We start from the raw sequence: 21,835 nt of genomic DNA on the forward strand, positions 1-21,835 counted from the left end.
ACAATCATATTATTTAAAGTAATATTATTATAATTGTCACAATAATTATTATAACAATTGCAATAACGAGTATAATATTAATTACTATATTAAAAGGAACTGCTGCTTCACAGTAAAAGCAAAAACCAATTGGGTTTGAGCAGCCTGGTTTTTTATTTTTTTATTCTGAGACTTCTGATCATTTTTGAAAATAAAAAATATATTCAAATTCAGCTTTTGAAATTAAAATACGAAATGTCTTGATTTGCAAAGAGGTGAATTTAGTAGCTGTTACAATTCTAATAACATAAGATAAACTAAATAATCAATATTTATTTCAATATGAGCTTTTAATGGATACAGTGTTTTAATTTATTACAAATCACATTTACTTTATGTCAATGGAGACCATTTTCCAAAACAAGCAGTGTCCTTTCATGCTGAATCTTAATCATCATTTAGATACTTTATATATTTATTAATTCATTGACATGAACATGATGTATTGTTGTTTATTTTAGTTACAATCAAGGTTTTTGCTGTGAGGGCAGAACTCCACCAGAACATTCAGTACACGCTAGGGCTGCACAATTAATCGAATTTTAATCGCGATCACGATTTTGGCTGCCACGATTAAATGAGCATGATCGTCAGCGATATTGACGTTTAAAATGCGTGCTCTGCTACATATCAAATCAAGCTCTTCCTCAACTAACAGTCAGCCGACCACCAGGGGGCGAACGAGATGGGAGGTGTCATGCGCGCACCCTGCAGACTCCGGTATTAGTAGAAGAGTAGAGAGACAGACAACAGACAGAGAGCAGACGCTCACGGGTGTCGTGTGAAAGCAAAATCTAATGTCAGGAGCAGAAGGGGAGGAGCTAGCCCCTCAAAGGATCATCATCCGTTGTCTGGAGGTTTTTTGGATTTAGGCCAAGTGATGTTAACCAAGAACAAATCATATGACAGAGTGCGTCAGAGTTGTGTCTGCGCCGCATGGCAATACAACTAACTTGTTCAGCCACCTGAGAAATCACCACAAACCACCTACGCTGAATGCATGAAGGCCAAAGCTAACGTTACCTCACTGAATCTCCGTCCATGTCCAACGTCAACCCAGAAACCCATAACAGCGACCCTGCATAGCGACAGTGTATCATCCACCTCCCAAAGACACGCTGAAATAACGGATGCAATCGCATTTCATTTGGCCAATAAATACTGTGAGCAACACACATATTTATTTTTAATTAGCCCTTTATTTTGGGTAAAAATGTTATTTATATTTTGCTTCAGGTGAATAAGAACCGTATACGTTTTATTTTGATGCAGAGGCGTGTACATTAGCTGGAATGTAGCACAACAATGGAAGTGGAAGCAGTGCTCTTGTTCATTTAAACGTGAAAGTGTATTAAAAAGATGTTGTCCCTAAAATTAATGAATAATCGTGATAAATAATCGTGATCTCAATATTGATCAAAATAATCGCGATTATGATTTTGGCCATAATCGTGCAGCCCTAGTACACGTGCAGCACAACATGACTTTCAATGACCTCCACCGGGGTCACGGCTTCTAAATGTTCTTCTTACAACTTGGTTGCTTTTTACGTTTTATGTAATATCTAGAAAAAAACAATAAAATAAATGAATTAATAAATACAATAATGATGTGGAGGACAGTTGAATGATTCAAACACACAAAGATATCTGAAGTTAAGATAATGTTCTGGCCTCGTTCCCCAAACGCGGTCTCGTGTTCTACATCTAAAGCCCTGAAAACCTGGTTTCAAAACAAAGTATTTCTTTGTAACATTAAATATGCAACACTCAGAGGGAACGTTTGGGGGGAAAATATACTTTATTAAGAATTTTAACAAAAACAGCTAAATTCCGATTGTGCACAGACGCGTGAGCCTCTAGTGAGCTCCACCGACTTCAGACCGATGAGAAAATAAAAGAACGTACAAAATCTCTCGTGTGAAATAATCCAAACAGTTCTGTGTTTGGTGTGTTTTGGTGTTTGTTCATTTAGGACCCAATGAAAGGCCTTTAAAGATGTCTAGACATTTTAAAAACATAAAGATGAACATTCATACTGGAGATAATAAAACAGTCATTTTATTACTGTATGGAAGTTAGAGGCCGCTGAAAGATATGAAATACAATGTGTGAACAACAGCATTAACGCACTCAAACACTATCAGTAGTGAAGAACTCGCTGCTCCTTTAGGATCTCTCTCACCGCCACTCCATTTTCATATCCGTGCAAAATAAACCTTCAGTGCAGAAATACGTCTCGGTGTCATTAAGAAATGGATTTAATCTCGAGCTGTGTGGAGCAGCCACAGCCTCCTCGTTACTACAGAGAGTCTCCTCCTGTTTATTACTGTCGCTAACAATATAATGCAATCTTTCCATCTTCATAATTAAATACTGAGGATGTTTGTTCCGTCCGACGCCCAAACTCACACTCTGGGTGACAAAGATGAGACGGAACAAGCTAATTAATCTCCATTAAGGGCGCTGACAGCTGTTGCGTCTACACTGCTGGAAGCAAAGACAAGGGGGGGGGGGGCTGTTGTAACGCAGCCTGGGCCTGAAAGCAGAGGATTTCCATCAGCAGGGACGGAATACGAAGCGCTGATGAATGTCAAATTGCGCTCCCCTTAACTCCCCCCTTAGAGGAATGCTGACAATCACTTGTACTAACAAGTCAGGTAGTATCTCTGACGAAACACTCCGAAACCTCTCCCTCGGGGGGTGAGCTGTACTTGTCCTCTGTGTGAAGGATTGTGGGCTGTGAAGGGAGGGAGGGGGAGACGGAGCGGTATAATAAGGGAACAAATGGGGAGTAATGAGGGCGAATGAGATGGGAGACAGTGGGAGGAAGGCAAACACAGACGGGAGGTGATGGAGAATAATGAGTGGGATTGAGAAGCAGGACGGGGGAAGCTTGTTGTCACATTTTGTGTACGGAGGCAAAAAAAATAAAGTGTGACAGGAAGCGCTAATCAATACAGCTCTCATCTTTCTGAGTAAAGAGAGAGAGTGTGTGTGTGTGTGTGTGTGTGTGTGTGTGCGTGTGCGCACAGGTCAGGTGGATCTGAAGGTCAGCGCCGAGGCCCTGAAGACTGACGTACTTTGCGGTAACGAGGTGGCCACCGTCCCCGCCGTGGGCCGGATGGACACGGTGGTCCGCACCCTGCTGGTGGAGGTCAGTGAGCGGCAAACGCAGCGCAAAACAGCACGAACGTGACACGAGCAGAAGGTCTGAGTTCTACTGACGAGGACACACACAGTCAGGGTTATGCGTATTTGGACTGTCATGCAATTTTCCTAATTTTGCCTCTTTTACGCGACTCCAACCAAACATTGACTGCTTCAGTTCAAATCATGTTGAAGTGTCGACTTTCACATTTAATTCAATAAATATAACAAAACACATCAGATTAACCGTTTACGAGTTACAGACATCTTTTACATCGTTTCCCCCATGTTGGATATTTCTTTGCCTTTTTTTAAAAAACTTTTTAGACAGATTATACGAAGCTTTTAATCACATTTGTTGACTATTTGATGGGTTTTTAAGATATACTCTAACATTTCTTTAGATTTTCTTTCTTTTTATGAGAACTCTGCTTTGATTTTTCTTTTATTTAATGTCGTACATTTTTCATTCTTTCCTATGACGTGTTTGGATTAAATGAGACTATAGTATATATTAAACTATACTATCATGAATTTATTTTTACACACTATTCTATGACATGTTTTTAATGACATAGTTAACGAACGTTTTTATGACAATTTTTATCACATCTTTCCCGACGTAATATATTGTGACTACTTATACCTCACAATGTTTTTATGATGTACTATACTATGATGTACTATACTATGATGTACTATACTATGATGTAAAACGTTATGAAGTCTCATGACGTACTCTACTTTGACATGATCACCTGTAAATTATGTTTTTTTATGAAAACATAAATCTGAAGTTTAATCGTTGTAAAGGACACTTGATGTTATTCACACACACAATACGTGTTGAAGTGATCTCGTTCTCTGTGTCTCTCTCCAGGCTGAAGGAACGCCACAGATGGTCGGTCACAACGCGCTGCTCTGTCCCGCAGGTGAGCGCTCACTAACAGCCCGTGTGCAGACGGGTTCATGTGTGAAACCTGAACTCTGCACTTTAACCCAAACTGAGGTGAGAATGTGGATCTTTTGTCGGGGTCACAAGTTCTCCCGGTTCAGTTCAGTGATTATCGGCTGCTCGTTATCGTCTCTCAGAGATGAGTTTGTTTGAAATGTAGGAAACAGAATGTTTGATTGTTTTAGTAATTTTCCATCTTCTCAGAATAAAACATCTGTAATTTGGCGGCCACATTGAAAACACCGACTCATTGCAACATCACTTTATTAATGTTAAAATGAATTCACATATCAGGGATGTGTGTGACAAAGTTACTATGAGCTTAGCTTAGCATAAAGGCTGTAAACGGAGGGAAACTGCTAGCCTGGTCTGTGTGTAGATTAATCAAACTAAATGTATCGTGTTACTTACTGAGCTTCTAAAGGATGTGCTCCGCTGTGGTTTTATTGGGTGGTTATATGCTAAGCTAATTAGCTTCATATTTACCGTACAGACATGAGAGAAGAGCTCTCTTCTTCATGTGTTATTTATGTGTCTGCTCTCTGTGTGTCCAGAGGGGCCGGTGGAGAAGAACATCTCCCTTCTGATGCCCGAGATGTTCGTGTCCGGATCGGCCCGGGCCTCCGTCTCCGTTCTGGGTTAGCGTCACTATTATTTTTTACTCTCGCTATCGAGACTTAGCATTAGCACGTGATGGACTAGACAGTACTGTCTGCTGTTAAGCTTCCAATGCGCTAAGTATAGCATCCTCTGCAGGTGACCTGATGGGCCGGGCCATGAAGAACCTGGACCGGCTGCTGGCCATGCCGTACGGCTGCGGGGAGCAGAACATGGTGCTGTTTGCTCCCAACATCTTCATCCTCGACTACCTGAAAAGCACGGCTCAGCTGACGGAGGACATTCAGAACAGAGCGACGCGCTTCCTCCAGAGCGGTGAGTCCGTCTGTGAACGTGTCTCCATGAACCAGATCAACGGGACCAGATGTGAGGAGACTCTCTTTACTTTAACCCTCTGAACCCCAACGCAGTTCTGGGGCGTTTTATTGCTCCCGTCACATTTCTCTCTCTGTGGTCTTGATTTTGACGTCAATATAAAAGTCCTGCTCCTCTATGGAAACAGAACCTGTGTGTGTGTGTGTGTGTGTGTGTGTGTGTGTGTGTGTGTGTGTGTGTGTGTGTGTGTGTGTGTGTGTGTGTGTGTGTGTGTGTGTGTGTGTGTGTGTGTGTGTGTGTGTGTGTGTGTGTGTGTGTGTGTGTGTTTTAGGATATCAGAGGGAGCTCACCTACAAGCATGACGACGGCTCCTACAGCGCTTTTGGGAAGAGTGACAAGTCTGGAAACACCTGGTCAGTAAACTCTAAAGGTGTTTAAAGTTTACAGATGAAGACGTGAACACACGAATAGAAACGAGTTTGATTCACTGCAACATAAACAATCAATTTAACACTTAATCTAATGTGACATCTTTAGTAATGATGGAGCACGTTTCATACCTTTATAAATTAGAAGAGGCCTTTTTATTTTATTTATTTTAAATATGAAGTACTTAAATGAGTGTTATTTTAAAATAATAAAACAGATTTACTTCTATTTCATGTACGAAACGATTATGTTGAGATTCTAGTTTCATTGAAAAGCAGAATTCTGACCCACTTTACTAAACTGAACAGTTCAACAATAATATGAAATACAGAATATGTTCATTTATATCAGTCTTGATGAACTGCAGTTGCATCATTCGTGATAGAACATTTATTTAGAGAATTTCTGGGCTCAAATCTCACACTTCATTTGATGAGAGTACACACACACACACACACACACACACACACACACACACACACACACACACACACACAGTGTGTCCTGTTTGGCACCGGCAAGTGTCCTAATAATTTACTTTATAGGGAGCCTGCCAGAAAATATTAATATTTGCATTAAATGGGCTTATAGCTCAGAGCCTCGGGGGGATTCAGTCTGCTGTTTGAAAGGGTGTGTGTGTGTGTGTGTGTGTGTGTGTGTGTGTGTGTGTGTGTGTGTGTGTGTGTGTGTGTGTGTGTGTGTGTGAGGAGAGAACTAGAGCTCTCAAGTGTTCAGTTAAATTGGAGCAGAATCGTCCAAACCCCTTTAGGACCCCCTAACAAGGAGAGAATATATATATTTTATTTAAAGACGCATTAATCGATCCTGTTTTTGACCAATAGATCAACAGGACTGTGTGTTAAGTGACAGGTGTTGATTATATCGATGAACCGACAGAGATTTCAGCTTTTTATCCTCTTTTACTTCAATCGTTTCTTTTTTTTTAGACCCACTGGACGCAGACGTAGCAGGAAGCTGTTTTTACGGCCTCCCCTGTTCACCCCTTTATTCACAACACCAGAATAAATCCAGTAGTTTGAAGGAGATGTTTTCACATGAATATAAAATAGATATTAGAGATGAATTATGAGCTGTTTAACTTCCTAACACGAGATCTAAGAACATTATTATACTTCAGTAACAATAATTACAAGATTTGTTTTAATCCATAAAAATACAATCTTTTATTTCCTTATTATTTGAACTGTGTTTTTATGCATTCATTCCAAATATATGAGATGTGGATATTTGACTTTGTGCATCAGTGTGAGACAGGAGACTCCTACAGAACTGTCCTGAAGCTGGGTTCATCTCGGGTGTGTGTGTGTGTGTGTGTGTGTGTGTGTGTGTGTGTGTGTGTGTGTGTGTGTGTGTGTGTGTGTGTGTGTGTGTGTGTGTGTGTGTGTGTGTGTGTGTGTGTGTGTGTGTGTGTGTGTGTGTGTGTGTGTGTGTGTGTGTGTGTGACCCTCCAGGCTGACCTCCTTTGTGATGAAGTCCTTCGGCGGGGCGAGACCGTACATCTTTGTGAACGACGCCCACATCACAGACTCCGTGAGGTGGCTGTCCAGACTGCAGCGCCCCGACGGCTGCATCAGATCTGTGGGGAAACTCTTCAACAACGGCATGAAGGTGACGACGTCGGTCTGAACCAGTGTCGGGGTTTTTACATCGTCTGCCTTTGAGTGGCTTTCAGAGCTCTGCTTGGCTGAATTCTTCCCATCAGACATAACCGCAGAATTGGCTCAATGCGAGGAGCAATTTGCATAAAGTTTCTGAGAGCAGAGATTGCCCCGGGCGCACGCACACACACACACTCTGAGCAGAATAAATATCCCAAACAAATTATTGCGAGCCCGTTCCTATCAAAGCAGTGTTTCCTGAAGCCGAGTAAAACCAAAAAAGCTGTGACAGCTGTGTGTCTGAGACAAGTAGCTGTTATGGATAAAAATATCTGTAATCGGTAAAACACTGTGTGATAAATGAGTAATCAAGATTAATGTCACAGTGTAACGTTAACCATCACAGTGTAAATAAAGTTTAACGTTAACCATCAGACCAATCAGTGTTTAAACCAACAGGAGGAGAGCTAGTAACGTTAGCAGCACCGCTAACGGCTAACCAACAGGAGGAGAGCTAGTAACGTTAGCAGCACCGCTAACGGCTAACCAACAGGAGGAGAGCTAGTAACGTTAGCAGCACCGCTAACGGCTAACCAACAGGAGGAGAGCTAGTAACGTTAGCAGCACCGCTAACGGCTAACCAACAGGAGGAGAGCTAGTAACGTTAGCAGCACCGCTAACGGCTAACCAACAGGAGGAGAGCTAGTAACGTTAGCAGCACTGCTAACGGCTAACCAAGGAGGTTCACTTCAGTTACATCATGATGCCTTCAGGCTCTGCTCAGTGAACATGAGTACTAGCAGAAGGTACATTATAACGTGATCATGATGTGTTCACATGTCATCTGTAAAATGTAGTTTTGGTGATAAACTTGAATATTGCTCAACCGGGCGATTGAACGTAATTAACGGGGAAAAAGGGATTCGATGCAGACATCGAGCTGTTAGATCAGTCGAAAAATTATAGTTCCGCTCTGTACTATTTCAACTTTTATGTACTTCTAGAAAAACTTAGCGCAAGAGAGACGTTTTTTTTTTAGGAGGTTTTTCTAGCGTCTCGTGTGGGCGGGGCCTAAATGGAATGCTTTTTATGTAAAATGTCGTGTTGTATTATAAACACATCGGTGATATATTTCTGGTGATCGAGATATCTCAGCAACACCGTGAGCAAATTACTTTAACTTTATTCCGATGTGTTCACAAGTAATCTGTAAAATGTAGTGTTGAATGAATACAGATGTTTGAAGATGTTTTCACAACAACATAAATATTAGAGATGAGTTATGACCCGTTTACAGTCCTTAAAAATACAATCTTTTATTTCCTTATCATTTAAATTGTATTTTTATGAAGAAAAAAAGCACTAAATGACTATAACAAAGTAAAATGATAACATTGAGAATAGTTTTGATGGTTCACTGACTTCAGAGATGGTTGAAATGATTTTTGTGACGATGGATCCTTGTAGACGTGCTGCTATAATCAAACCACAAAGGGATCTGTCTCTGTTAATATGGATCAATAATTAGTATCAGCGGCAAAAAAAGCGTGATCGTGGATCTCTGAAAGTTATTTGCTCCCTCTTCTCTTTTGTGCTGATCCGATCTGTGACTCTGATCTGTGACTCTGATCTGTGACTCTGATCTGTGACTCTGATCCGTGAGTTTATTGATCCGTTGCTCCTCTAATGAGGAGATAACGTCTCAAAGAACCAGATAAGAGTTCAGATCCGTGTTTTATCCGCTCGGCTCAGACTCGGCGTGTCTTCAGTAGAGAAGGTGAGCGTTTCATTCCTGTGCTTATTTCCTCGGGGAAGGAAAGAAGAGACGAACTGTTCAGTTGAATTCAATCAACCAGTTTAATGGCTGATAGGAGTTCACGTGCAATAAAACAGCGACGCTTCCAATCAGCAGTAACTGAATCAATTGTCACCAAATGAAATGTGCGTCTCCCTCCCGTCATTTAATGGCGTCTTGTCTGACTAATAAAGGATTTAATGCCCAGAAAATACTTTACAAATGTGTGAAATATTACATTTAACTTTGAGCACTCTGTTCCTCCTGATGAGGACAGTTTAACGTGTGACAACAGTAAAATATGATTGCGTATTAACATTGTTACAGATGTAGTTGAGCTCTGTAGACGCATATTGTAGCTTTATGTGAGAACAAACACAAGATCATTGGATGAGATCAAAAGTGTTTAAAAACAGCCCAAAATATGTATACGACATAACAAAAGCAACTAGGAAGGTGCCCTCATTGAAGCGTATTTTTAACGTTGACGGTTGAACAGAAACATTCAGTCCTGCTGTGTTTGTGTTCCGTTAGCCCCGTTAGCTAAACAACAATGCGGGACTGCGCTGCCCGCCGGCTGCTAACGGCTAACTAGCCCTCTCTTCCTACCGACATAAGAAGACGTTGTAGTCGCCGCTCTGTACGGTATTTTCTTTTTGCTAAATGAAACGTATACTTACAAACAAACAAAAACGTGTGAATAATTAAAAACCATAAGAGGTTCTTTAAGCATAAAGTAATACATGAGCACAACAAATATAAGGCTGTCGGGTCCGGCAGTATGCGAGATTAGCTGCGGACAGACGGACGGAGATGAGCACACACGTGCAACCGAACACATAATCTCCTGGGGGAGATGATAATAACTACAACTGTCATTATTTGTAGTTCTTTTTTGTTTCAGTGGAGCTGTGAGTGTGTCTTTGTGTTTGTAACAGGGAGGAGTGAGTGACGACGTGTCGCTGACGGCCTACATCACCGCCGCTCTGCTGGAGCTCAACGGCAACGCAACGGTCAGTCTGACTCCTTTTATTATATTAAATAAAAGACGGTCTTTTAGTGCATGAATGCATCATTTTTATTTATTCATTATCATGTTTTCGGGTTGTACTTCCGTCCAGTCTCTCAGGAACGCCTTGAGACAGACGTCCTCCTGCACTCGAGGATAAAATGATACGAATGTTTCCCTTTAGAAGTCACTGTGACCTTACAAAACACATTTTTGGCATAACTCAATAATTGTCTAATAGGATAAAATGATGAGGTGCTGACATGTTGGACAGACATGGATGTAAACGGCAACATGATGGTTGGCAGAGGCGGCGATTCTAACTCTAGACAGGAAGTCTCTGATCACCATTGAGCAGATGTGATCGGTTGTCGTCTTGACTTCAGCGTGTGCTCCTTACTGTCTCTTCAGCTTTAAAGAGTTTGCCAAATAAAAGTTGCTTTTCATACAACTCTAATTTTTTGTAAGCCTGCAGAGAAACGATTGGTTCATTAACGGTTTCACTTATGAAGAGTTCTCCACATGGACACATTGACAGGACGCCGTGGTGCAGAACTGCCTGAACTGTCTCAAGGAAGCGGCGGCCGGCCAGCTGGACAACCTGTACACCACCGCCCTGCTGTCCTACACCTTCGCTCTGGCCGGAGACGTGGAGATGAAGAGCAAACTCATCACGTACCTGCATCAGAAGTCCAACACTCAGGGTGAGACGATTAAACTATCGGCAACGTCTGCACGTCTGGTCTGTTCAAACACTTCTTTGGCAGCTTCAGCACAAACATGAAACTAAAAAACTGCAACATTTTCTGTTTAGTTGCTAAAACAAATTTCAGTCGAAACTAAAATATTTGAAAAAATGAGAAGTTGAATTGATTTAAAAATGGAAGTGCAGACAGAGGTAGACGTTTCAGTTCAAAGGCAAGCGTTGAATAAAGTTGAAGTGTCAATTTAAGATGTGGAAGTCCAAGCACTGAAAGGAGTTGAAATGTAGGCGATAAATTGTGCAGAAAGTTTTAGTCAGAGGACTGAAAGATGTTCGTTGAAGTGCTGAAAGCAGTTGAAGTGAGTCGTGTATGAACGGTGGCCGTTTACGTTTTTGTAGACTTGAGGGTTTGAAGTGTCAGTGTTAAAGAGTAAAGCATTGAACAGAGTTGACATTTCAACTACATTCATATTTATCTTCAACTGACATACAAGTGTTACAAGTAGCTGAACTTTGAGTTGAAGTGAAGACGCTGACGTGTGTGTGTGCACTGTAAGCAGTTGAAGTGTCATTTAAAAGATCTTCTTCGACTGACGGTTCAACTGCTTTCAGACCTTACAGTTCCGTTATCATGTCGTGAGTGAAAGCAGTTGAAGTGTCAGTAAGGGATGAAAGCACTTAAAAATGTTTATTTGATTATGATCTCAATTTAATAGAGATGCCACTATAAGACCTGAATAAGTAAAGGAAACCATCAGCGAGAAGATTGAAGGGAAGAGAAGAGAGAACCAGGACGGAGCGGCAGCAACATGAGAGGTGTTCTGATCTACAGGGAGTCTGGTGCTCAGAAACACGACCGCTTTAGTCCACAGGGACCAACAGAACCAACACAGCATTAACGTTAATGAGACGACACAATGGGTCTCTAGCTGAAAGATTTCACCAATGCATTTTTTAAATTTTCTGATATTGTCTTGCCTGTGCTTTCTTTGCTGTAATAGTAGTATGTTTATGAGGCGAGTGCTCAGTAGTGCTGCTCGCAGCGTTCTTGATATCAGCCCGTCGCTCGTTAACTCCGAGGAAGTGAAGAGACGCGCTCTGCTGCACAGGGACCTGCTAATTATACTTTATTAATATTGAACGTGAGCAGCACACTCACAAAGTGAACGACTCTCGATGTGCCGAGGAGAGACGCACGGCTCCCTGTTTCATAGTTAAATGGTATCTTTGACCTTGTTGTCTTAAAAAGGTTTGTATGAGGTTCATAGTTTCCATGATGAAATGTAAAGTCAAATATAAAAGCAGCCGCTGTGACACACTGTAGATCTTCCTCCTCATTGATTTAAGTGCACAGAGTGAGTCGTCTCTAACCTTGTAACCGGCAGGTGGCACTCGTCATTGGAACAGAGCCGGGGCTTCTGGGAAAGGCCTGGACTCTTTGGAGGTGGAGATGACGTCCTACGTGCTGCTGGCGCTGCTCTCCGGTCCGGTTCTGCCAGACTTCGGGTTGGATTACTCCTCCGGCATCGTCCGCTGGCTCGCCCAGCAGCAGAACCCGTACGGGGGCTTCTCTTCCACACAGGTGGGACGGATCACACACGGGGTTAAATCTCAAACAGTGTGTGGGGGGGGGTTAAAGGCTTCCCATAAACCACCTCTCTGCTCCTCAGGACACCGTGGTGGCCCTCCAGGCTCTGGCGAAGTACGGCGCCGCCACCTACAGCGCAGAGGGCAGCACCACGGTGACGGTGACGTCGTCGGGAGGCCTGGACAAAGAGTTCACGGTGGATCAGAGCAACCGGCTGCTGTACCAGGAGGAGACGCTGAGCGAGGTCCCCGGAGAGTACGCCGTCCGAGCCCGGGGACAGAGCTGTGTGCTGGCTCAGGTACGCTCAGACATGAAGGCTGAGGGAGAGGTTCAAGGTGCTGTGAACGAGAGCCCGACTGATCGCTTCCTTCTGATTATTGTGTGAGAAAAAGAAAAGAATCAACATTTCTTTATTATTCTCGTATGTAAACAAAGTCTTTCTTGAGCAGCAACACAAGAAGTTCTAGAATTCTTAAAACACATTCTCATCTAATCAGTGATCAAACTCCGTATGACGTCACTAAAGTATGACATCACTTACGTATGACGTCACTACCGTTACCTGCCGTGGACGAGGACTCTTTCATTCTTCCGGCACTATTTCGTTATAGTATCGTTTTTATTTTTAGCCTTTATTCAAACTAATATTAACAGCTGCTGATATCTGTTGATGAAGGTTTGTTGATCCGTTATGAATGAATGTTTGTGACGTCCGTCCACAGATCTCGATGCATTACAACGTTCCTCCTCCTCCAGACTTCTCCGCCTTCAACGTCTCTACGGACATTATGGCCAAATGCAACGTCAGCCGGCCTCAGCTCATCCTCTTTGTGCACGTCAGGTGTGTGTGTGTGTGTGTGTGTGTGTGTGTGTGTGTGTGTGTGTGTGTGTGTGTGTGTGTGTGTGTGTGTGTGTGTGTCTCGCTCTGAGAGGCAAGTGAGAAAGAATTGTTGTTAATTTTCCTGTTTTTGTCGTGTTTTGTTCCAGGTGAGTTTTGATTTACATAACTTACAATATATAAATATATAACTGGTGTTTAGAGCGCATGGAGATATAAAAAAAAAGTCTTCACCTGTTTTGATGGATAAAAAACACAATAAAAAGTAACTAACATCAAAAGAAAACATTTTAAAATGGATAACTAGAACTGTTTTTTACATTTTCCCCTCAGGGCTTCCGTAGCTGACGTGTGCTTTATTTTATGCCTGGATCATGTTTCATTGTTGACTTTAAATATTTTCATTGAGAAGCTTTAGTTGACTTCATCGCAGCTCTAGGTTGAACTATGATTTACAGTATTTCTTTAACATTCTGGACTTCAGCGGAGGATTCTACTGGATGAGGAACCGTGTTCTAATATAACAGAAGAACATCGTGTTTCAATTATGTTGGGATTAAATAATGGCTTTGAGTTATTGTTGCACCAACTACAACTCATTGTTACAAACGTCTTGACACAGTTTTATAACTTGTGTACATTTCCTAAATGATGAATTTAAATTAAAACTAAACCCGAATCTCAATGAACCCGTTTCAGATACTTGAGAAGAGATGATAAACATCCGAACATTCTGTGCTGGCAACAAGAACAGCAATATATATAATATATATATATTCAATATTGTGATATATTCACGCAGTGTGTGTGTGTGTGTGTGTGCAGGTACCAGGGCAGGAGGGAGGAAACCAACATGGTCATCATCAACATCAAACTGCTGTCTGGATACATTCTGGATAAAAGCTCCCTGAAGCTGGTCCGTTCTCACACAGCAGCCAGGAAACAAACAGAACTTTAATACCTACAGACTGATAGATATCTTTGAATACTACTTCATGTGTTGTAGTATTCTGAAGGCAGCGTGCTTTGTGTGTTTTGTAGCTGAAGAGCGACCGCTCGGTGAAGCGCGTGGACGTGGAGGAAGGATTCCTCAACATCTACTTAGACGGGGTACGAAGCACAAACACCTTAAGTCACGAACATCAGTGCAGCCGTTACTTCCTGTTATAAGTCAGTAAGTAGTGAAGGATAAAGATCATTTGATTGGTTTGTTTGTGGTTGCAGCTGAAGCAGGATGAGACAAAGATCCACAGTGTGACACTAGAGGAGGACGTTGCCGTCAGGAACCTGAAACCAGCTGTGGTCAAAGTCTACGACTACTACCAGACCAGTAAGAGCTTCAGTGTTCTTCTCTTTATCTCACCATCCGTCAAGTCTCTGGGTGGAGTTCTGTGGGGGGTACCGGGTCGTTGCTATTGACCATCGGATCCTTGTGACGATCTCCGGAGGGTGTTGACGTCGCTAATTCCGTTTGTGAATATCATAGACTGGATCTCAAGGAACAGCTGGAGTGGAGTCGTCTCTGGTTTGGGGACCTCAGAATTGCGTTTCTTTGCAGATGATGTGGTTCTGTTGCTTTCATGCTACCGGGACCTTCAGCTCACACTGGGGCGGTCTGCAGCCGAGTGTGAAGGTGTTGGGGTGATAGTCTGAGGCCAGAGTTCTACGCTAGAAAATCTGGATTTAAGTGTGAAAAGTTTGCTCCGAACAAACTTTAACTGTGCTGTGCATTGATGAGTCCGTGGTGCTGAAACAGCAGACGGAGTTGAAACTGCGACTATCTCCCCACCTTTCAGTCCGTGTTGGATCTATAATATTTAAACTCGATGACTTGGCCGTTCGTTGGTCCCGGGTGAATCCATCGTGTTTCCTCTGCTGTTCGTCTGACGTGTTTGGTTTTGTTTTCAGGTGACGAGGCGCTCGCTGACTACACTTCCCCCTGTGCAGAGTGTAAGTCACATTTTATTTTTCTCCAGTGCAACGTCTTTTCAAAGGTCAAATGACGCTATGTGGTACTACTCACGAGGACAGTTCGGACCCGTCGACACACTTCCAGGTATTTTTGAAAACCAATATTTTCCTCTACATGTCATATCGTCCACACGCAGTTTGAAGTTACTAAAACAACGTTTTGAAGAATCTGCACTTTAGTTTTCACTTTGTTTCCATGCGAACGTGTAAAACGAAGCATTAAGGAAACGATAACTTTGTGCAGTCAATTGTACGCATGCTCACAACAATGTATAAATAAATCAGTAATATGCTGCGATGGTTTAACTATCGTTTGATTTGTAAATAGCCAAAGGATCTTCTTCTCTGGTATTTGATGAATCGTTGACGTAGCCTTTATCGCCACCTACTGGCACAGCCAGCGTTCAGAGTAGGTTTGCGTTTTTAGTGTGGACGGAGTAAAAATATCTGATTTCCAAACTCTTGGTCCAATTTATCCCAAATTCTTTTTATCGAACATCACAAGCGAATTAACGTATCGTATCAAAACCACATGAATGTTATTCCTCTGAACTCGTCAGTGAGAGTGTGTCGGTAGTTTAAAGGTTAATAACTGAACGTGTTTTCCTTCCAGACGACAACGTCAACGAGCTGTGAACTCCACGATGAATCTCCGCCGGGACGTCTTTCCCTCGGAAGAAAGAAACTTCTTTTCTTAGACCGTTTTATTTTTCCAGCTGTGATTCTTTGTGGCTGAATTCCACTTTTAAGGACATTTTAACTTTTTCTTACTTTAGCTTCCTTAGTTAGTAAAGAAGCAATAATCAGTCGGCATCATCATGTTGCCTCTCAACACTGGAACCTTCACCTCATAGAGAAGACGACATTCTGTAACAGTTCTGCTTTCTTTTAATAGATTTGACAAAATCCATATTATTCATACAGGGAACCAATAACACAGTACGGTCCGAGTATTGTGTGTGTGTGTGTGTGAGAAACAGGATCTACTTTCTAGAAATAAAAACACGTGTGTGTTCTGCTGTACCAGTTTAAAAACAAAGGTAGATCGATACATCACTACCGTACACTTTGAAATGTAACGACTGACAATAAAATTTCTAAAATGACAAAAATAAGTAGAAATTGTAATTCTCTTTAATACAATAGTTTCATTTCAAGCACGATTATTCATTTTTCATTCAGGCATCGTCCTCTTTACAGAATATGTAGTTTCCTTTCTTTAACATCGATCACGTCTACTGATGAACAGCCGCGCTGAGTCGTTTGGTTTGAACGCGTTAACTGTGTGGGGAGTGAAGGCGAGGGACAGAATATATTAAGGGCTCTTCACTAGTTATAAGAAGTAAACGTGTCACTATCTCAGGCACCACAACCATAAATTATTATTACTATTACTGTACCAACACATGAAACTAAACAACAGTTCCACATGCTCCGAACATCACAGCGTCGTTTGTCCTCCGCTTCGCTCCTCAGGCCTCGGCTCACAGTGGGGATTCAGAGACGTATGAAATTAAGTTTAGTAAACAGACTTCAGTAATATGGCAAACTACAATCAAATATTTATATATATTACACCAAATTTCCAAAGAGTATAGCGTCGTATCACCATTTATTTTTACATCTAAGCCGTCAGGAAAGACGGGAATTTACGTATTTACGCTATTCTGAGTGTCGATGGAGCAGCTACGATGTTAGCGTAGCATAGCACCGATCGATCCGAACTGCACTCAGAACATTTTAAAAGCCGTTTGTCGCCTTGCAGCCAAAACTAACCAAACAAATTCGGACTTTTTACAAATCTGTATTATGTTAATTCTGCATCCTTTTTATCTCTTTCTTGCCGTTACATTACAGCAAAATCAGGTTATTTTGTGTTGACACAGCTTTAGTGCGGCTCGGTAGATCAGGCTGATCCCCACTGTGCTCAGCGCCTCATCACGTCCCGCAGTGGACGCCTGGTTCTCAGGTGAACTCAGTGAAAGGATTGAAGCCTTTCCAGTGAGGCTGCGCTGCACTCACACAGACAACACGGTGAAGGCACAGCACAGAATGGTCCATCCTGTGCTCGTGTGGTCTCTGCAGCGCCCTCTAGTGGTGGCTGTAGTCACGTCTTCAAGTTAGCTAAAAGGCTACTTGGCTTTGTTTTCTTCCTGTTGATACGCGGTTTGAAACCTTGAGCTTCATACAGACACGGTGACGCGCGTTCAACATATCCACAAGGACTGAGACTGTGGACGCTATGGTCAGACCAATAAACTGGGCTTTTGATTTTGGGAGTCAAGAACTCAGCGTTGATATCATCCTGTTGTTTTGCTAGCTTAGCCTAGCTTAGCACAAAGACTGCAAGAGGGACGCAAGGGATAAAGCCTTCGACATCTCCATTAATTCCTGATGTTGGAGACACAAAACTATTAAGATCGTTCATTTATATTTTCATGCAAAAGCATCTGATGATTCTGGGTTCAGTGGAGTATTTGAACCCCGTGTTGGTGGAACCAGTGAGTCTGCAGAGTGACGTCCTGAGCGCTCGTGGGTACTTTGGTAAACGATGTGAATGTGATGTGACCCGGATGAAGCTCAGGAGAATAGTTTCAGTGTTGAAGGTGTAAGAGCAGCACTGAGGTGAACGCTCCTGTGTTTCACTGTTACAGACACAGTGAGCTGCTTTCTGTCGCTTCTCTTAACACACATCTAGAACACATCTCTAAACTGTGGAACCCTCTGACACTCAAACAGAACATTGGCATTATGTCATTTGGCAATTTTCTCTATAAGTAAAAAACAAGAAAGTAAGGAAAGAAATAATACAAAAGGTTCAACAAACAGATCTCCATTTGGCAATATAGAAAGGCTTTTTAAAAGTCTTTGACAGGTATACATTTAGGTTTATATGTGTGTGTGTGTGTCCTCCCTTTGTCAATCCAAACTGAATCACGTAGAAAATGTGGAGGTGAAAACATCTACACAGTAAAATCAAAGTGAGATTTAAAAAAAAGAAAAGTAACAAACAAGGCGCCGTGTGTCCGGGAACAGGAAACAGGAAACAGTCCCTGCCGAAAAAACCGAATCTGCTCGTCACCTGCGTCTCTGATCTGATGTGATGCGTAACGCGTCCGTCAGTTCATGAACTGTGTGTATCCCTCCGCCCCCGTGACGATCACGTCCATCCAGATCCTCATGGCGTCCGCGGCGGGGGCCACCATGTAGTAGAGCCGGTCGTGGGTCTTCACGCAGAAGGTCAGCGAGGGGTTCGGGCTCTGGAGGGAACAGAGAGAGAAACGCTAGAATCCAGACCTGCAACAGTGCAGCTGCTTACCAACAAAGATATCAATGATATTAATAATATTCATGCATCCTCAGTTAAAGGACGTCTGAATAAAAGATGTTCTCTACACCGCATGATGGAAACGTAATGGTACTTTTTAGTATTTTATATTTCTCGTGCAAAGAAAGGAGAATAAATATCATTTATGTTTCAATCTTCAGGCTCAACTCGTTTAAAAAGATCAGAAATCTTTGATGGTGAGAAAAGTCTTCAAGGATTCTAAGAACACATTCAGCTCTTTATTATTTACCTCTGAATATAGAAGATGAACATGAGCGGCACAAACTGCCGTCAGTTCAGCCCTAAAAACCTGCAGCGTCAGCATTAGGAAATCTAATATAGAAATACTGGAACGGTCAATGAACGTGTGCGTCAGAAACAAGCATCAAACTGCTCACAAGTCATGAAAAACTAAACTTTAACGTCTGTTTTCTCCACGAGAGTGTTTGGAGGTAAAACCGACCGACGGTCCAATTTATTTGCTCCTCACGCGTTCCACTCGTCTGCATCACTTCTCCTCTGAAGCGTCATCTCTCCGCCTCACAACTCAATCTGACTTTTAAACTCGTTTCTTTCCTGTTATGTGACGAGTAGAATCAAAGTTCCACAGTTGATCAGTAAGTCAGAGTGCAACACACACACACACACACACACACACACACACACACACACACACACACACACACACACACACACACACACACACACACACACACACACACACACACACACACACACAATGAGGAGCAGCACGGATCATAAAGACCTCTTAACAGACTTCTGTAGAACCGTGACCTCTGAACCCCAACGCAGTTTCATGATGTATGAAAGTCCTGCACCCCTACAGTAACATGTACAACTAGTGTGGTGTAGTTACAACCAGCTAGAGGTAGAGAGGACTTACAGATACAGCTATAGATGCCATAAAGCATTTAAAGATTACATTTCTTTGATAAATGATTTTACAAAAATTGGAAAACAATGGAATCTAAATATCCAACAAGTTTACACAAGTGTGAAAAAATGTCAGAAAAAATGTCTTTGTTATAATCATTGAACTATTTACACATCTCTCCCCTCCCCTCTCTCCTCCCTCTCTCTCCCCTCTCCCTCCCCTCTCTCCTCCCTCTCCTCTCCCCTTCCTCTCCTCCTCTCTCTCCTCTCCTCTCCTCTCCTCTCCTCTCTCCTCTTCTCCTCTCCTCTCTGTGTTCACTTCCTGTAGTTCAGTCAGAGTGTCTCCTCCTTGTAGTCACATGACTGTTGGTCTCAGATGAATCAATCATGACATCATAGTTTCACACTTTAATGTTTAACACATTCATGTTAAAGTGAACTCTTTATTAGAGGAGACGTTTATAATGACAACATGAAGAATAAAATGTTTAGATGAAATATAACTTAAAGCTTCGTTTCGGTTTCTTTTTCTGACGGAAGCGTTCGTCACACATGATGTGTTCAAGGACTGACGGAAAGATGATAATCTGACGATAATGATGTTTCTACGGCTTCTGGCTGATAAACGGTGAAGTTTTGGGGATTGTTTAAAGGAAACATGCTTTTCCATCCTGCCGGAGAGCTTTTGGGGTTCAGAGGGTTAAACATGAGTGAATCACAGGAAGTTCTCTCCTCACCTGGATTCAAACAAACATTAATGTAATCAGAGTGTTTGTTCTACTACGAGCAGCGGACTGGTTCACACTGGGATGGAGAGAGGGATCAGGCAGGATTAGCATCTCAAACTACAGGAAGTGAAACAAGACGTGCCCATGCATCAGGGCTTCTGTTGGGGGGGGGGGTTTTAGGAGAGGTTTAACTGGGAGGACTGGAGCATGATACATACACTGGTCACGTTCAGGTTGAATAATCCCCTCTGTGACGGCAGCCGGAGCAAAAGAAAAAGCAAAAGCAAAAAAAAAAAGAGGAAGCAAAAAAAAAGAGAATGTGCAGAAAGGAAGTTTAAAAAGAAGCAGATGATAAAATAAAGAGACGTGTGGAGCAGAAGGTTCTACCTTTGTGGCGCTGCGGAGGTGATCGTAGTAGACCTCCTCTATGGCCTGGAAGTAGATCACACCCTTCAGCTTGCTCTCATGTTTGTCTGTGTGGGAGGAGAGTCACGCTGGTTACACACAATATATATATAAATACATATATATATATAAATACATATATATATATATCGACTTCACTTCCTGTCACCTGGGATAACGACAGCAGGAACACACGACACGCTCGTTAAAGGAAGAGAAACTAACTTTGATCATGACCAATCTGTGGTTTGAGATGATGGATGAGAAAAGACAAGCGCAGCACTTTGTCCTCCTCTCTGGTTCTCATTGTATTCTTCAGACTCGACTACATTCTTACGCTGCTCTGGTACATCGTTGCAGTTTGTTTCATCAGCCTCAGCAGAACTGCAGTGAGTCTCTCTCTCTCTCTCTCTCTCTCTCTCTCTCTCTCTCTCTCTCTCTCTCTCTCTCTCTCTCTCTCTCTCTCTCTCTCTCTCTCTCTCTCTCTCTCTCTCTCTCTCTCTCTCTCTCTCTCTCTCTCTCTCACACTCAAAGACAACTTAAAGAGTAGTAGGTAGGGAAACGCAGCGCTTCATTTCCAGGAACAACACTTTTACATTTATTCTTCTTGTTGTTAAACACGCAGCTATTATCTGCTAACGACCTCTTTAGCATTCGCATCTCATTAGACTGCATCTAAATAAAGAGAAACAGCCGTCTGCTGGGTGATTAGAGCGAATTAACTCCCGTCGCTCAGGGTCAAGAGACGAGGACGAGCGGTTGCATCTCGATCAGAGAGAGAGGGAGAGAGAGAGACAGAGACAGACAGACAGCGGTGCATTTTAACTAACTGCAGCAGTAATCTGGATACACCTCCTCACACCCGGCTGCTGTCAGCGGTACGCTTTAAGCAGCTTCCAGCAGAACCTTCATGAGGACTTCAAAGAGTCCCAGAGCTCCAGAGCAGCCGGTCACGCTCCGCCTGTCACTCACCCGTTCTACATGTTCAGGGTTTCACCCTCGCAACCCCACAAACGCTTTCAGGGTCTCCCGTCACATTTTACTCTCTGTGGTCTTAATTCTCACTTCAAAATAAAAGAGCTTAACCTCTGTGGAAACAGAACTATCATGACTAGAAGCAGAGACTCAAACATGTCTTTAGTGCAGAATAACAGTTAGAATGACATAAACCACAAAAAAAGAAGAAAACAAAATTGAATTTCTTTGATGTATTTTACAAAAATTGTCAAACAATGAATCTATGTATTCAACATTTGGGCCAGATTTTAAATGAGACTACACAATTTTAAGTTTTGATTTAGTTTCTTTTTCTTGACAGAAGCGTTTGTCACACATGATGCGTTCAAGGAACATCGGAAAGATAAAAACTGACGATTATGACGGTTTGTACAGCTTCAGGTTGTGATAAACGGTGTAGTTTTGGTGATTGTTTAAACAAAACATCCCGCTGGA

The 21,835-nt window shown here is 42.3% G+C and overlaps 2 protein-coding genes across 2 annotated transcripts in view; one reads left to right on the forward strand and one right to left on the reverse strand.

Annotated features, from left to right (window-relative positions):
• The window catches only part of LOC142938684 (alpha-2-macroglobulin), a 37,298-nt gene extending 21,634 nt beyond the window's left edge, over positions 1-15,664 (forward strand). The window contains exons 21-36 of the mRNA XM_076082016.1: positions 3,074-3,195; positions 4,069-4,120; positions 4,698-4,781; positions 4,900-5,076; positions 5,408-5,489; positions 6,978-7,134; positions 9,858-9,932; positions 10,467-10,632; positions 12,017-12,213; positions 12,302-12,517; positions 12,942-13,060; positions 13,883-13,973; positions 14,099-14,167; positions 14,282-14,387; positions 14,966-15,007; positions 15,642-15,664. Coding sequence (XP_075938131.1) covers positions 3,074-3,195; positions 4,069-4,120; positions 4,698-4,781; positions 4,900-5,076; positions 5,408-5,489; positions 6,978-7,134; positions 9,858-9,932; positions 10,467-10,632; positions 12,017-12,213; positions 12,302-12,517; positions 12,942-13,060; positions 13,883-13,973; positions 14,099-14,167; positions 14,282-14,387; positions 14,966-15,007; positions 15,642-15,664 — 1,778 coding nt within the window. The remainder of the gene's footprint in view (positions 1-3,073; positions 3,196-4,068; positions 4,121-4,697; positions 4,782-4,899; positions 5,077-5,407; positions 5,490-6,977; positions 7,135-9,857; positions 9,933-10,466; positions 10,633-12,016; positions 12,214-12,301; positions 12,518-12,941; positions 13,061-13,882; positions 13,974-14,098; positions 14,168-14,281; positions 14,388-14,965; positions 15,008-15,641) is intronic.
• Positions 15,665-16,144: 480 nt separating this feature from the next.
• Positions 16,145-21,835, reverse strand: part of phldb1b (pleckstrin homology-like domain, family B, member 1b) — a 69,587-nt gene continuing 63,896 nt past the window's right edge. Inside the window, exons 21-22 of the mRNA XM_076082017.1 lie at positions 20,366-20,451; positions 16,145-18,288 (exon numbers count right to left, since the gene is read on the reverse strand). Of these exons, the coding sequence (XP_075938132.1) occupies positions 18,148-18,288; positions 20,366-20,451 (227 nt within the window). The 3' untranslated portion in view covers positions 16,145-18,147. The remainder of the gene's footprint in view (positions 18,289-20,365; positions 20,452-21,835) is intronic.

This window comes from Anarhichas minor, unplaced genomic scaffold, assembly GCF_050575085.1.
Source record: "Anarhichas minor isolate MPS153535 unplaced genomic scaffold, ASM5057508v1 ptg000088l, whole genome shotgun sequence".
Lineage (NCBI taxonomy): Eukaryota > Metazoa > Chordata > Actinopteri > Perciformes > Anarhichadidae > Anarhichas > Anarhichas minor.